General features: G+C 39.3%; 1 protein-coding gene across 1 annotated transcript in view; it reads left to right on the forward strand.

Moving 5' to 3' along the window:
- Window positions 1-4885, forward strand: part of LOC137655770 (serine/threonine-protein phosphatase 6 regulatory ankyrin repeat subunit B-like) — a 226132-nt gene extending 221247 nt beyond the window's left edge. Inside the window, exon 32 of the mRNA XM_068389900.1 lies at window positions 576-4885. Coding sequence (XP_068246001.1) covers window positions 576-796 — 221 coding nt within the window. The 3' untranslated portion in view covers window positions 797-4885. The remainder of the gene's footprint in view (window positions 1-575) is intronic.
- The last annotated feature ends 13294 nt before the right edge of the window (window positions 4886-18179 follow it).

Consider the following 18179-nt stretch of genomic DNA (forward strand, 5'->3'; position numbering starts at 1 on the left):
ATATAACTTTATTTAAAGGGCCTTGTTTGATATTTTTGACTTTGATGGCAGACTACTAGGATCATTATCAAACGTACTCGGAGAGGAACTCCATGCTGACCTGATATTAAGGTTGAAGAAAATAATTGCATATAGTATTTATCACTCTAAAATTATATTTGGTTTATTCCCTTTTATGGGACTGTTGACATGCTGCCTATAAAAATGAGCACCGAAGTAAATTATATTCTTTAGGCTTTGAATAATGATATAAGAGCAATCTTTCCATTTCTTTTGCATTTTCAAATATATATATATGCCTATACAAAAATATCTTTATAACCACATGTACATTCTGCACGTGATGGAATAGTCACACACGTTGACGAAGGATTACTTTAATAAATGTAATTAATCCATTTTATCTATTTCATTACACAATTCCTAATGATATTCCTTATCCTCCATAAGTTCCTTATTTAGTGACGACTTCATAATTGAAGTTTTTCCAGAGATTTCATACTTAGGAAATGGTATTAAGGCCGTCAAAGAATTTTCCTATTTATCGAAATGACGTCATGCTAATTTCGTTTCAGAAAATCTGGTCCCACTGAGCAATATGGAAGGGCCTCAAGGTGTGAAGAGGATAGAGAACGTCATCAAATGGAGCCGAGTGGTTCAGAGATACAGAATGATGCATCAGATCGACGTCCATCCTGGTGAAACCAAAGACGAAGAAAACGAACAGGAGTTTATGATCACGGATACCCTTCTGAACGGAGCTATGGAACCCTCGCAAAATACATCTTCAGCGTAACAAGTTTTTAATGATTCCAGGATATTTTCTTTTCCTAGCCTTTTGATACCGAGAGAGTCAATTGTTGCATAACTGAAGTATAGCTAATATTGGTAATATCTTTTTTAGGCCTTACTTGTAGTGGAATAGATGTAAAATCTAAATTTTCTGGTAAATATAAAATGCAACAAAAGAGAAAAAAAATCTTATTTGAGGATGTTTCAAGCTTTTTAATGATGGCTGTGAAAAAATGAAAACATTGAACTGTACAACAAGGTAAATGAAGCTTTATATTTCATGGGCATTGGAACGTAAAGGAAAAATTCGAGATTTTCAAGGTTCACGAGTTTACTGGACTATCATCCTAATTTTGAAATAAACTCGGTCTTGATTAGAATACCCGGTGTTATTCAAACGTATGTTTAGCACCACTTTGTGTCAAGAATTGTATAAGTAGAATTTAGGGCATGTCATGAAAAGGACAAGAGTGTATGTGCTGTTAGGATATAGTGAAAGGGAGATATACATATATTTTTTTTAACTAGCCAAAGCATCGTTTCGAAATCATGTTCATTTTGAATTATGCAGCGCTAGCAACAGGATAGGAGGAGACCACACCATCAATTACAGTCAAGAGGAAGAGGAAAATGAACTTAATTCCAGTCTTTCAACTGAGGTTAGATGTTCTCTTCTTCTCTTTTGATTGTAATGCGATCGTTGGTCTTCTTAGTTCTCCATAACTGAGGCTGGATTAGCATTGGGACTATTAGAAGGCAAAAAAAAAAAAAAAAAAAAAAAAAAAAAAAAAAAAAAAAAAAAAAAAAAAAAAAAAAAAAAAAAACCTTTCCATAATTGGTGTTACTAAGCATGCGATATGTATTTGTTCATGTGATTTATCGATGTCTTTTAGATATTTCCCAGAAAGCAATACGTAGAGATTGTGTTAGCAGGACTCAACATTCGAAAACCAGCAATTAGATATGAATGTATTATCATTAACTTGATGTTGTACTTTTGTATACCGTAAAGGACATAGATTTAAACTTACTGATATATTCAGAAGATGCAAAGTGTATTCTTTTATGCAAACCATGCAATTTCGTGTATTTGGAGCCAAAAAAACAACTGCTATAAAACCATTGTTAAAGCATTGCTCATTAGAGAAGAACGATAGTTTGTGAAATTTTGTATGAATTTATTCTACGTAGCTAGTTTCGTGTCATCACATACACATGTCATTTGTTGAACTTACGGTGAACTGATTACCCGTGAAGTTCACGTTCCATAATCACAAAAACACATTGAAGTAAATCTTTCGTGTGTAAACATTTGTCATTTTCACGAGGTCAATCATTGTTACCATATGCAAATCACATATATCAGATGAACACATTGCAAATGTATATAATTGTCATCTTTTGCAGAGGCTGACATGTCTGTTACTTATTTGATGTGAAACTCGTAATTACTGTAGAATTGGTTCATTTGTAAAAGTCTTTTGAGAACCATGTTCCTTGGATAACCACGGGGACTTAGGATACGAGCTACTGGTATTCTTAATTCTAACGGGTGTTAAAAGATTAAGCTGCATGTCAGAATTCCGCTCATTTGGTACTAAAGAAATTTGGTTATAAACGTTCAAGACATTCACAAAGTATTGCCTTGCAGTTTCTGTATAATTAGTTCCTATTTGTATCGGACATTATGCAATAGATATTGAACCATTGCAATTTTGCAATACCGTAGCGTATCTTCGACTACTATTATTGCCAAAACCCCGAAAGATATAAAGATAACAACTAGCAAACATTAACATTGACATGAGTGACTTTGGTCAAGCTTTAAGAAAAAGAGCAAACCTTGATATATTTTCATTAATGATACCATACCAAATGCATTATATTCATGTTCTTACTAAACCGGATAAGGAACAGACACGGGCTCTGCCACTGTATATATTTTTATAAAAACAGCTTTTGTTTTTTAATGTTACATTTGAAAAGAAAGAAAAATCGTATTTGTGAGACCCGAAAGACTATATACTGTAAACTGGGTCAACCCACAGCAGGTTTTGGAAGTTTATTTTCTTTGGGATAAATATAGACAGAAATACGGCATTTTGTCCTCCTGTTGCCTTGATAGAGCTAAGCAGGAAACCTTGGCTCTTCAAGTCGGTTTCTCCGGACAATGATGTGCTTTTCGTTGCTTTTTCCATTTGATATGGAGACTTTTGTATGACCCGATGACTGGACTCATCGGGAAGCTGATATTTTTGTAGCTACTAAGAGATCGCCGTTGGGAGCCATTTTTTGGGGGCTGTGGGGCCTTACATCTGCTGGAATTCCGTTTAGCTGATACTCTCTATTTTCAAAATTTCCATTAAGATTTACCCTTAGTGTAAGAATAGTCCTAATTTTGGTCTTACTAGATGTCCGAGTCAATTCATCATCTCACTTGGCTCACATTAATGTATTTATATCGAAAGTATCCTATTGCTTTTCCTTTGTATTACTAATGCAAGTTACAAAGAAAATTAATTCTGCAAGTCTGGTTAAAATGATTCAAGTTTCTGCTTTATATAGTAAAGATAGTCTATCTTAAAATGAAAGTATAGTTTGTGGTATATGTCATGAAAGCTAAGCATAGGTTTATTTTTTCTAAAATAATATGTTTATGCAGAAATCTTATTATCGTGTGGCATAGATAAAATGTGTTTTATAAAAGTCCTACTTTATTTTGATAAAGATTGCGTATTCAAATTGATTTCAAAAGTATTACTTTTGAAAATGTGTTGTGTCATTCTGCTATTTACTCATTAGGCTACTGTACTATCAGGTATTATGAGGTCTTTCTTTTCATCTTTTTATACCATGAATTAGGGAAGAAAATGATGGGTTGATAGAATTAAGTAAATTATGAAAGTATTGCGCAATATAAACGATAAAAAATTTCACTTTAATTTTTTAAAATACTGAAATTTGGAAATATTCTTCAAAGTTTAATAGTGTATGAATATCACTGGAAAATCTCTTGAATTCGACTTCGCTCAGAGAATATTTTTCTTCCTAACATTTTTATGACAACTCTGCCGTAATGAAAATCTTTTTACATTCGACGATAAATGTTAACATGTAAGAGATGAAGCAAGACGAAGAATTTTAGCCCTTTGTTGAAGAGTGAACAAACAAGAAAAGTATTTGAATAAGTAAGTTTTTTAGACATATCATTTACTTATATTGTTATGTATTGTAGATTCCTTTCAATTTACACTTGAATTATATATTCTCTACTATTTAGTATCAGAAGCAGATATAAGTAACCAGCAGCAGTTATTAGGACTTATGACAAATATAAATAATTTGATTTAACAGCCCCCAACTGAACAAGGGATTTTGCGAGCCCTACTTTCGGTCCTGTATTCAAGCCAGTTTTGATTAGTTTTGCCATTTTGCGCAACACAAGCATCAGATTAAAGTTTTGAGTAAAATCAAACTGAGATTATGACGAGAATCAAGACTAAGCAGATTTGGCTTAATTACTAAAGGAGATTGTGATGAACAGCGAGTTCATTTTTAGACTTCTTCCATGTTCATTAGTAATTCAGATTTATAAATTAGTTAGAGATGATGTAAAGGCAGGCTTACGTTAAGCTCGCTGTCTTTCTATTTGCCGTTAATATGCATTTGATATTGTTGTGTATGTAAATGTATATCATGTTGATATGGTTATTGATTATGATTGTTTACTAAGTAGTTAAAATTGTTTTATCTAGTTCTATTATAACAGATATGGTATTGTTTTTTACTTTGCATTTCAAAGAAATATTTAAAATTTCATTGGTACTGGATTTTCCAAATTTCTGTGTAATTTAAACATTATTTGGCATGTTATATTTCCGATTTTACTGTAAAATTGTTTTTTGTGCTAATGTAGAAGAAACTGAAAAAAAAAAAAACTCGTTTTTATCCATAGATAACAGAAATTTACGCATACGTTTTGAAAGAGAAATATTTACTATGTCTTTTTTATAATATATATTTAGCTAGGTGTTGGTTGTAGGTGTTACAAATATCTTCAAAATATTAAAGAACTTTATCGTGAAAAATGTAATATCATTGTAAACGGAGCTGCTTGGAATAAAACGTTCAGCAATGTGTTCTCTTTCATCTACAACAATCATTCGGTTTTGAGTCCTTACTGACGGGGAAAATAAATCAAGAGTACAGCTATGCATAACCAAACGTGCTCACCAGAAACTTAAAATTAAGATAGTCTTTTTTCTGCTTGAGATTTTAGTTGTTGTTCATTATTCTTGCCCTACCCGTTTTAACTTTCTAAACCTCTAGAATACAACTATGAACTAAAAAGGGCTAAGTCAACAAAAAATAATGGTTCAGATTCATGATATATATAATCTATATATTAATATTATTATTATTATTATTATTATTATTATTATTATTATTATTTTGGGCTCAAGCCATGTCGTCCTGATGGAAGTTCCTTAAAGTAGCTTCCTGAGGGATAAATGTGTTACAGTGATATTCCCAGAGAATTTTACCTTTACGTATCCAGAATTATAACTCCTGGCGTGAATATCCTTAAATTTCTCTCAAGGATATAGCATAATATCAGAGGACGTATTCTTGACATGCCACATAGCAATCTGCACCCCTGATAGCGTTTACGCTTCGAGGGGGGTGTGGCAGAATAGAAGGGGAGCCGTATCAAGGTTACCCCCGTTCTCATACTACTATTGAGTATGACAACAGCGCCATCTCCAAGATGGCGGACATTCCTTATTTTGTAGCGATTTCGCTCAGTGGTGTTCCCTGGTGATCTAACTTTTTCGATCGTTTTGCAAGGATTATAATTATGCATTCTCCATCTTCTTTCGCCTGTGGAAAGTTGAGTATTGGGTCTTTACTTTGAGTATATTTTAGCTCCTATTTCACAGTGAAATTAGAGTAATTTGTTGTGCTTAGGAGCTAGGCCTGTTACCGGAGGCGCCATGGGTGTTGTCGTTCGTTAGGCATGTGTTATTTAGTTAGTAGAACGACTTCCCGGTTTTAAATAGCATTAATTAATCTTTAATTATGTAAGCTATTTAGGCAAATTATACTTGTAAAGATATTTATAATGTGCATAATTTCCTTTTCTATGTCGATCGTATAGTTAGTGTTTCGGTGAGTTAGGTAACCGAGATCTCGTCTCGCCTAGGTAACCTAACCTAGGCATTTTGTTATACGTTCAGACATTTCTCCGGTTGCCCTCGTGTATTGTTTTTCAATTCAAGTGGAGATAGATATCTCCTAGAATTATATGAAACATTACACGTCTCCATGGAGATTTAAGGGTAATCTCTCCTTCCCTCTGAGCGTAGCTTCAGGCTACAACTGTAGTGGGTCGTGCCCTGAATTTTATTCAGGCATGACTAGCCTAGGGATTTTCTGTCTCTTCCCTTAACCGCAGGTTGTGGTATACCAGCAGGTTTTGGGATTCAGTCAGAATCTCAGAGTATTTAGTCTTGTGTCAGCGACCTGCCAGCAGGGTGAATGGGTTGTAGGATACCATCATTCCCCTGCCGGCTAGGCTGCTAACATTAGAGGCTAGCCCACCCTAGCCGCACTTGAAGTGGTGGTAGGATATCATCTTCTCCTTGCGGTCTAGAAGACTAGTCCTGTGCTCGCAGCCCCCTAGGCTGAAGAATAGTATTCTTCTTTTGCCTAGGATGGCGGCGGCACTTGAACTCTGTTTCTCCCTTGTTGAGAGGAGGCGGCAATGCCGCCGTCCCCTTAACTGTATTGGCAATCTCTAAGTTGGAGAACTGAGTCTCTCCTGTCACCTAGGATACCGCCGATACTGAAACAGAGTTTCTTTACGGTGTGGTAGGACTGATAACTTTGCCAGCTCCTTTCACACCTTATACAGGACCCTGTTCCTTCCCCCTCTGTCCACTTTATGATGGCCGAGCCATTGTCTTTCACTGGGCCGGCGTCCTGCAACCTTACCGTTGCCGGTGGGTTGCCAGGGCCGGCCAGACTCCCTCTCTACGGCTGTTGTCCGGCTGCCGGTAGCTATGTTAGCTACAGGCAGCCATGACAACTGCCGGCGGCCATGTTGATTGTCAGTGACTATGTGTTTTTCAACTGCCGGCAGCCAAGATGGCTGCCGGTGGCTGGCGGCTGCCAGCAGCCATGATGGCTGTGAGTGGGAAGTCCCTTCTGTCCCCAAGGTTCTTCAGTTCTCCCTTGGACTGCTAGCCACAGGTTCTGTTGCCGGAGTACCGGTACAGATAGGTGGTGACTCAGATGGCAGCACGCCGAATATACTGGTACTGCCGGAGGCTAGCCTGCCGGCAGTGTATCGGCGGCACCTTGCCGGCAATAGTACTGTAGCTGGATGGAAGCCTGAATGGTACATTCTCCCCTTCCTTTTGAACCTTCTTTCTGCAGAAAGGCAGTAAAATTAGACTTTTACATCCTTAATTACTGTATACATACACAGTAAGGAGTAGCCTTTACTTCATGCTATATCTCTCTCTTTTAGCTAGCATGCTGGATATACTGGCAAGATCTAGCTACGCCGGCGACATGCCGGCTGTACTACAGTATATGCTATACAGGTAGCTAGTATATCTGCAGTATAGAATATACTGCAGATAGAAAACTACTATATATATTATACTAGTAGTTATTTCCAATATATCTTGGGTATCCCTACACAGGTATTTGCTGAGCCCAATCCCATATTGAATGAATATAATTTCTTCAATATTCTGATTAGAAATCAGTTTTTTGGATTACCCTAAAATATTAAATATTTTCAAGGCTGGGATGTTACACTCCTAACCCTTAAAGGGTAGAGCCTTTATCCTTGAGTCTTCCTGATCAGGAACCTCTAAGATTTAATATTGCAAGGAAGGCCACGGCAAATAGTTTGGGTGAGATACACAAATATATGTCTTTATCTTTCCCTAGTCCAGTTGGCGTCATGCCAGCTGGATTGCAATGTCAAATGCTTCCTACAAAAGCAGCATACTGGCTGAACTACAATATATAATTGTACAGTAACCAGTAATTTGCAATATATATATATACTGCAAATAGAAAACTACAGTACAATTATACAGTAGTTATTCCTAACATAGCTTGGGTACCCTTGTGCGAGCTTCTGCTAGTACCGCTCCTACAATGAAAGAATAGTATTTCTTCAATATTCTGATTGAGAATCAGTCATCCTAACCCCACAGTGTTAAGAATAAAAAGGGACAGTGAATTTGTACGTCTTTACCCCTAGGGGTAAGAGCCCCTTTTAGTTGGAGTTCCTTGATAGAGGAATCTCCCTATAGTTAATACTGAGGGGAGGTAACAGCATTTGCTTGCAGGGGATACACAAGTATATGTCTCCTACTATCCCTTTATAGCTTACTATCCTAAGATATTCTTTTGCATGTTGATTATCAGTGATATAATCCATTATATACTCATTCTGTTTTCCTTTCTTTACAGGAGGAACACCAGATGACTTGTGCTGCAGTCTTCTGCAAGGCCAAGAGTAAGTATTTTTATGGTCATAATACTTGCAGGTTTCATGCCCCCTGCAATATTATTTCCGAATACCTACATTATTGGAACCCGCAGGTTTGCAATATATGTCGGACATTAATGTTCGAAGGTTTCGAGAATCCCAAGTCTATAAAGACCAGGGATACAGCTCAATACAAATTACGCAATTGGGTGAGAGGCTTCCAGAAAATCTCTCCGGGACCTTACCTACCTAATGATAGGATGCGTAAGCTACTATTTCCGAGGGCAAGTAAGGAAATAATGGTGCCTCAGGTACCAATTACATCCCCTGACAGCCAGATAGCCTTTGGGAAGGAGGGCAGGAAGTGCCCAGGGCTAGAAGGGGAAAATGTTGTGTCGGAATTGCCTGCGCCTATGCTGGCTCTAGAGCCATTGACGTCGACATCTTCGTCTTCTACCCCTCTATTAGATAGAATGGAACAATTATGTGCCCAAGTGAATAATCTAATAAGGAGTTTTCATAAACAAAACGAAAAGCAGGAAGTAAAATGCAAGATAGAGCCTTGCAAAGCTTCTCTTGTCACTTCCCAAGGGTCATTCAAACGACCCATGGATCAAGACCTACCGACATGCTCCAAAACCAATCCCTGGAGGTTTGTGGAGCTGATGCCAATTTTAAATGGCAAACTCTACATCTCGGAAAAGACAGGTGCTGTTCCTTTGGACAAAATCCAGTTTTGGCCAAGCTTTGATGCTTTCCCTATTGTTTTGTTCGACTGAGGTATGATCCAAAGTCAAGAAAAGGAACGGAATCGAAGGTCATGATTCTTGACCATGATAAGGCACAGGCTATCCTGTCAAGTAGCCTGAAAAAGGCGGGTTACTTGGAGTCGAAGGTATTCTCACTGGATAACAGGCACCCTTCCTTTCTTGCTCCTGCTTCAATCTCATTCCCCTTTATGGGGAAGGCATTTAAATCTGTTGCCAAGGCATTGGAGGCGGGTAGGCCATGTCCTGCACTCGAGGAGTGCAAGCCTCTGTCACCAGCCTTTCCCAGACAAGAGAAGGACTAGGAAGGAAGTCCATTTAACTTTCTCGGTAGGAAGATTAGATGCGGATGTCGCCAGTCGACAATTTAACGAACGTCTCCCTAAACTATCCGAGTTTCTTTTGTATAATGAACAAAAAACAAAGGAGAGACTAGCAGCCTCCCTTTCTCTACAAAACTACATAGAGTTGTGTTCAACCTATCAAAATACCCCAGACATGCTCATGGTCCTAGCCAAAATGCATATGGCGGCCTTAGTGAAGAACCTTTACGCCTTTATGAAGGCTAGGCGAGCATGTAGAGAGTTTGTGTTTGCTGCTGCAACAGTGAAACACGAAACAAGGAAGCTAATATCTTCCAACATCTAGGGTAAAGACCTCTTCCCAGACGAGGTAGTTAAGAAAGTGATTAAGAGTGCCACCATGGAGAACATAAGTCTTCTCCAAAAGTGGGGCATCCTTTCAAAGAGAAAATCTTCCATGGTTGTGGGTCCCAAACCTAAAAAGAAGACGGGAAAAGCTGGAAATATCCGGGCAGTTCAACAACATCCCACAGTTCCAGTGACCACGGTGCCACAGGCAGGTGGTCTAAAGTTTAAACTTACTGATTATCATTCGAAGCATGAAGATGCTTCGGGTAGGAGGGAGGTTCCTTCAGGATCGTCGGACCTTCGATCCTTGGGTCCAAGGCCTAATCAAGATGGGACTATGATAGGAAACAGAAATGTCTCCACCATCATTTCCTTACCTTCTCCTACAATCCAAAACCCACCTGGAGGAGTATACCTGAGAGCTCTAGGGCATACAGGTGGTAAGGAAACTATAGTCCATCGAGTGCCAGGGAAGGCTGTTTTGTGTACACGAGAAGGACTCAAGAAATCTCGGAGTCATTCTGAACTTGTCGCCACTCAACAAGTTCATATAAAACAGCAAGTTCAGGATGTTAATCCTTCTGAACATATGGACCTTGTTTCAAAAAGGGGTGTTCGTAGTCTTGTCAGACCTGAAAGGTGTCCTTTGGCAACTTCCAGTCAATCACCCCCTCCCCTCCTATCTAGGATTCAAGTTACAGATAGTAACGTACATCCTAGGAAAGATACGTGTCGGACTAGACACAGTCCTAAATATCTTTATAGGATTGGCAGACTTAGTCACGTAAAAACCAAGCCTAGAAATGGTTCAGGCAACAATGTACCTGGACGAGAGGCTGGGCCGAAGTGGCTGGTCTATGTGCATCCAAGGAAATGACCCGGTTCCCAGGACATCGTGGATGCAAGATAAGCTTCTAGAAGTCTCGATTCTCTCCAGCTCAAAGGTTTCAATGGCTGAAAAACCATTGAAGCCTGTGGTCACTTCAACTCTCCTTTCCCTTTGGAATATAAAAGGAGATCGCAAGGTCGGTAAAGAGACTCAATTAATCAGTCAGATTTCCAAGATGCTAACAGGGAGAAGCTCTGAACTCTCCCCAGTTTGCAATAGCGACAGACCTAGTGCTAAGAGCACAGCGGAAAGATGCGCCAAGAGCCTGGAGAAAATACGCATCAAACGCTTGAAGAGATCTAAAAAGACCGATACCGGTTCCTCTTTAGTCGCTTCTCTAACAAAAGTCAAAGCCTGAGGGTCCCAAGACTATGCTGGTCCTGTCATGAGTGGGGAAGCTCTCTCCACGCAGATCAGACTTCCTACGACTGATCTGGGACACCGAAGCGATAATGAGACGTCCCAATCGACAATGCTAAGGAACGTCTCATACAGTCTAGGTGAAGTTAACCATCTCTTTCTTAAAGGGATGCCACCTTTCAGCAGTTCATATACAATTGATCCACAATGTGACAGTGGATGCTCTATTTCGGTGCAAGCCGATAGAGTTGGAATGATCCATGGACGCAGACCTATTCCTCCCAGATGAGAACAAGTCCCGGAACTGCAGATCGACCTCTTCATCACAAGCGTCTTCAAGAAACTACCTCGTTATGTAGCCCCATACGAGGATCCTCTAATGGAGTTTATAGACAGCATGTCTCTAGTATGGAAGGGATGGACTCAGGTATTCCCGTTCATCCCATCCAATCACCTGCTGAAGGTCCTCAACAGGCTCAGATACTTCCAAGGGGGAGTAGCTCTATTGGCTCTCAAGTAGCCCAAGAGCAATCTGTCCTCCTTAATGAAGGAACTGAAGCTGAGGCTAGCCCTAGTTCTGAACCTAGGTCTCTTTCAGAAGGTTCGGAAATTAATTGCCTTCGTTTTATCACAGAGAACCCGGACCCTTCATTTCATGATTTTCTTGCCCTAGCGGTTAGAAAAAGATTTGGGATCTCAGAAGGCAATATAGAATTCTTAGAAGAATACAAGTCTAAGTCAACTAGAAGACAATATGAGTGTTCTTAGAAAAAGTGGATTGCGTTCGTGAAAGCAAAAGGACCGAAAGAAATTTCAATGAACTTCTGTCTGTCCTTCTTTGTCCACCTTCATAATCAAGGTCTGGCGGCCAACATGATAACTGCGTGCAAGTCAGCCTTGACTAGACCTCTTCTATATGCCTTTCAAGTGGATCTGGTGAATGAAATCTTTAATAAGATTCCGAAGGCATGTGCAAGGCTTAGGCCTGCACCACCACCAAAGCCCATCTCTTGGTCTTTGGACAAGTTCCTACATTATGCCTCATCGGTGAACAATGAAGATTGTTCCCTTAAGGATCTAACCCAAAAGGTTATCTTTCGGTTTGCTATAGCCTCCGGGGCTAGAGTTAGTGAAATAGTGGCCCTATCTAGAGATGAGGGCCACATTCAGTTCACAGAAGCGGGATAACTGAATCTTTTCCCTGATCCAACCTTTCTTGCTAAGAACGAGCTACCCACTAAGAGGTGGGGTCCCTGGAGAATCTGCCCTCTGAAGGAAGATGTCTCTCTATGTCCTGTAGAGTGTCTAAAGGTCTATCTTCGTAGAACTTCAGACTTCAGGGGAGGACAGCTCTTTAAAGAAGAAACCTCTGGATCAAACTTATCCCTGAAACAACTGAGGGCGAAGCTCACCTACTTTATTCGTAGAGCAGATCCTGACAGTACACCCGCAGGTCATGATCCGAGAAAAATTGCTTCATCACTGAACTTTTTTCAGTATATGGACTTCGAGCGTCTTCGCTCATATACTGGATGGAAATCATCCAGAGTGTTCTACAAACACTATGCTAAGCAGGTCCATGAACTGAAGCTTTATGTGGTGGCAGCAGGCAGTGTTTTAAAACCTTCCGTTTAATTTTGCGATGAACAGCTAATTGACTGGGACTGTCAATTAAAGGGAGAAGGGGTCATAATTTTTAGGGTGACCTCCTTTAAATAAGTGTTACCATGGTGACACTAATTTTGTTCAAAATCCTAGGTGTGGAATTATACAGATAGCACTAGTGCCGTGTGTACGTAGTACAGTATCGATAGAATGTAACCGGTACAGAGATCATAAAGAGAAAGTTTATTATAAATATTTTTCTTCAATCTGAGAGTGGCACTCATCATTTCTTTCCCTTTCAAGAACGAAATATAGTCTCTGTATTCGTTACGTGTATGATTCCATTGTCATGCTACATTCGGTTTACTGGTTAACTCATTTAGTCACTTATTGGGAATAAATGTCTATTAGAATGTATTGCGTCCGAATTCGCCCGACAATTGCATGTATAAAATGCCAGAGTTCTTTGACTTACTAAAGTAAGTATTCTTCATATAGTTGTATGCTCACAAACAATAGATATAAGAGACACTAACATTGATTCGGCAATATATGCAAACTATGAGACTGTTTTTATATTCAGTGTATACTTATGTTTGTTCATACAATATATGTTAACCTTGAGACCCTTTTTCTACTGTCTAGAATGACTCTTCCCTGTAGGGGGCAGGAGGCACTAACATTGTTTATGATTAGTGATGATGACTGATATCGATGACGTCATTTGTCTCAATTGGTCCACATGACCATAGAAATGTTGTCCCAAGGTTAAGACACTGATGGAAATCCACAGATACACTAATACTCTGGTATGCTTCCATCAGGACGACATTGCTTGAGCCCAAAAAAACGGATTTTGAAGCGAAGCGAAAAATCTATTTTTGGGTGAGATGGCCATTTCGTCCTGATGGATCCACCCATTTTTTCTAAAAAGAAAAGATCTTCACAGTATCCCTCCCAAAGTACTGTATCTGTAGCACCATGCTCAATGCTACAAGGAATGTCCGCCATCTTGGAGATGGCGCTGTTGTCATACTCAATAGTAGTACGAGAAGGGGGGTAACCTTGATACGGCTCCCCTTCTATTCTGCCACACCCCCCTCGAAATGTAAACGCTATTAGGGGTGCAGATTGCTAAGTGGCGTGTCAAGAATACGTCCTTTGATATTATGCGATATTCTTGAGAGAAATTTAAGGATGTTCGTGCCAGGAGTTAGAATTCTGGATACCTAAAGGTAAAATTCTCTGGGAATATCACTGTAGTACATATATCCCTTAGGAAGCTACTTTAAGGAACTTCCATCAGGACGACATGCCCATCTCACCCAAAAATAGATTTTTTGCTTCGCTTCAAAATCCGTTTTATAATCACTTGAAGAATCGGCAGAATTTTGATCGTTAATGTTTTTTCTTATCCTTCTTGCTTAAGATTCTCCTCAATGATCTTTCTAATCTCATAGTTGAATCTTTGGAACTTCAGAATTTTCAACTCGCAGCGAATAATTTTTATGTTGACAGGCTGACATAAGTCTATTTTTATAGTTTAGATACGAGTATATGACAGATCTATTTTAACGTGATTACTGATCATAAGATATTTTATACTCTTTGCTCATTACTTCTCATATGGTTTATCTATTTCCTTATTTCATTTCCTCACTGGGTTATATTTCCCTACTGGAGCCTTTGGGCTTACAGCATCATGCTTTTCCAAGTATAGTTGTAGCTTAGCAAGGAATAATAATAATAATAATAATAATAATAATAATAATGATAATAATAATAATAATAATAATAATAATAATAATAATAGTAATAATAATAATAATACATATACCAAGGCACTTCCACCAATTTTGGGGGTTAGCCTTCATCAAACAAATGAAAAAAAGGGGACCTTTCCTCTCTACGTTCCTCCCAGCCTGACAAGGGACTCAACCGAATTTGGCTGGTACTGCTAAGGTGCCACAGCCCACCCTCCCCCGTTATCCAGATGAAGCTTCATAACGCTGAATCCCATACTGCTGCTAACTCCGCAGTCATCCAAGACGACAGGAGGAAGCAGCAGGGCCTACCGGAACTACGGCACAATCGCTCGCCATTCATTCCTATTTCTAGCATGCTCTCTTGCCTCCCTCACATCTATCCTACTATCACCCAGAGCTTTCTTCACTCCATCTATCCACCCAAACCTTGGCCTTCCTCTTGTACTTCTCCTATCAACTTTTGCATTCATCCCCTTCTTTAGCAGACAGCCATTTTCCATTCTCTCAACATGGCCAAACCACCTTAACACATTCATATCCACCCTAGCTGCTAACTCATTTCTTACACCCGTTCTCGCCCTCCCTACTTCGTTCCTAACCCTATCTACTCGAGATACACCAGCCATACTCCTTAGACACTTCATCTCAAACACATTAAATTTTTGTCTCTGTCACTTTCATTCCCAACAACACCGATCCATACATCACAGTTGGTATAATCACACTTTCTCATACAGAACTCTCTTTACATTCTTGCCCAACCCTCTATTCTGTACCACTCCCTTCACTGCTCCCAACACTTTGCATCCTTCATTCACTCTCTAATGTACATCTGCTTCCACTCCACCATTTGCTGCATCAACAGATCCCAAGTACTTGAACTGATCCACCTCCTCAAGCAACTCTCCAATCAACATGACATTCAACCTCGCACCACCTTCCCTTCTCGTACATCTCATAACCTTACACTTACCCACATTAACTCTCAATTTCCTTCTCTCACATACCCTTCCAAATTCTGTCACTAATCGGTCAAGCTTCTCTTCTGTGTCTGCTACCAGCACAGTATCATCCACAAACAACAACTGAATTTCCTCCCATTCATGATCATTCTCGTCTACCAGTTTCAATCCTCGTCCAAGCACTCGAGCATTCACCTCTCTCACCACTCCATCAACATGCAAGTTAAACATCCATGGCGACATCACACATCCCTGTCTCAGCCCCACTCCCACCGGAAACCAATCGCTCACTTCATTTTCTATCCTAACACATGCTTTACTACCTTTTTTGGAACTTTTCACTGCTTGCAACAACCTTCCACCAATTCCATATAACCTCATCACATTCCACATTGCTTCCCTATCAACTCTATCATATGCTTTCTCCAGATCCATAAACAAAATATATACCTCCTTACCTTTTGCTAGATATTTCTCGTATATCTGCCTAACTGTAAAAATTTGATTTATACATCCCCTACCTCATCTAAAACCACCCTGTAATTCTAAGATTGCATTCTCTGTTTTATCCTTAATCCTATTAATCAGTACTCTACCATGCACTTTTCCCACCACACTCAACAAACTAATACCCCTTGAATTACAACACTTATGCACATATCCCTTACCCTTATATAGTGGTGCAATACATGCACAAACCAAATCTACTGGTACCATTGACAAAACAAAACACATAATAAACAATCTCACCAACCATTCAATTACAGCCACACCCCCTTCCTTCAATATCTCAGCTCTCACACCATCCATACCAGGTGCTTTTCCTACTCTCGTTTCATCTATGGCTCTCCTCACTTCCTCTCTTGTAATTTCTTTCTCATTCTCATCTCCCATCACTGGCACCTCAACATCTGCAACAGCAATTATATTTGCATCCCTATTATCCTGAACATTCAGTAAACTTTCAAAATATTCCATCCACCTTTTCCTTGCTTCCTCTCCTTTTAACAACCTTCCATTTCCATCTTTTACTGTCTCTTCCTTTCTCGAACCAGCCTTCCTTACTCTCTTCACTTCTTCCCCAAACTTCTTATTCTCTTCATATGAACGACCAAATCCCTGACCCCACCTCGGGTCAGCCACCCTCTTTGCCTTAGTTACCTTGCACTTTACTTCCACTTTTATTTCTCTTTATTTTTCATATTTCTCTACACTATTACTCTGCAGCTATTCTTCAAATGCCCTCTTTTTCTCTTCCACTTTTACCTTCACTCCTTCATTCCACCATTCACTGCCCTTCCTCACGCTGTCTCCAACAAACTTCTTGCCTCACCCATCACTTGCAATCCCGACAAATTTTTGTTTGACTAATTTCCACTCCTCCTCTAAATTACCAGTTTCTCTTACTTTTACTCTGTCATATGCCATTTTCAGCCTTTCTTGATATTCACTTTTTACATCCGGTTTTATTAACTCTTCAACCCTCACTAGCTCCCTTTTACATCCCCACTCTATTCCACCACTCTTTAGCTACAACTAATTTTCCTTCCACCAAAAAATGATCAGACATACCTTTAGCTATACCCCTAAACACGTGCACGTCATTCAATCTTCCAAACATTCTTTTAGTTATCAACACATAATCCATTTATGCCCTTTCTACCACTCTTCCATTTGCCACTTTTACCCATGTATACTTGTTTTTATCTTTCCTTTTGAAAAAGAAGAAATTATCACCATCTCTTGTTCAATACACATATCTACCAGTCTCTCACCACTCTCATTTTCACCTGGTACGCCATACTTCCCAATGACACCTTCTACCTCTCCTGCGCCCACTTTAGCATTTAAATTACCCATGGCAACTACATAATTCCTTCTACCCAGTCCGTCTACACACCTAGTTAATTCATTCCAGAACTCATTCCAGAACCCATACGCACTAACAAAAGCCCAACATTCCCTACCCAACCTAACCCTTACCCACATTAACCTAGATTATACCTCTTTCCATTCCACTACTTTACCTGTCATCCATTCACTCAGCAATAGAGCCACACCCTCTCTTGGTATTCCTCTTTCAATCCCAGACACTCTACCAGTCACTTCACCAAACATCACTTCACCTTTCCCTTATGTCTTTGTCTCACACAAAGCCAATATATTCATCCTTCTATTCTTAAACATACTTCCAATCTCACATCTTTTACTCTCTATTATACTACATCCACGCACGTTCAGACACCCCAAAACTAGAGTGCGGGGAGCAGTCACTCTTCCCCCAGCTCCACCTCTTTGATGTCTCACAGGAGTATATAATACAGGAGAGGGGGTTCCCAGCCCCCTCGTCCCGTCCCTTTTAGTCGCCTCCTGCTACATTTTGATTCAAGACATTTGAATTAGCCTAAGTTTTAATTTCCTCTTCGGTATCTTCCTTTGCATGTTTTTGAAGTGAATTTTCAATACTTTTCTCCTAGAGCAAATGAATTGGCAAAATTTTTGTATTAATTGCATCATCTAGATATACTGTATATGCCAGTAGAGCTATCTCTCTTCCATCTTCACTTATAATGGGGTTATCTTATTTAAATGATCAGAAACATATAGATGTAACAGAATTTCAGATCATTGAATTAAACTTCATTTTTTAAACAACATTTTCAATTGTGTCTCTTGAGATGCAAGAACACACTTTTACCGATGACATTGTTATGGAAAGCTTACTTCTTCTGACTGGAAGTTAATGCTATATTTACTTGAAGCCGGCGTTTGATTCAAGTATACCTTCCTTTAAGTTTAAGCTCTCTCCTACGTCAGTATAGATGGCATTACAATGAGTTTTAGTATGAATGTTATAACTAGTGAATGATGATAT

Source organism: Palaemon carinicauda, chromosome 16 (assembly GCF_036898095.1).
Source record: "Palaemon carinicauda isolate YSFRI2023 chromosome 16, ASM3689809v2, whole genome shotgun sequence".
NCBI lineage: Eukaryota > Metazoa > Arthropoda > Malacostraca > Decapoda > Palaemonidae > Palaemon > Palaemon carinicauda.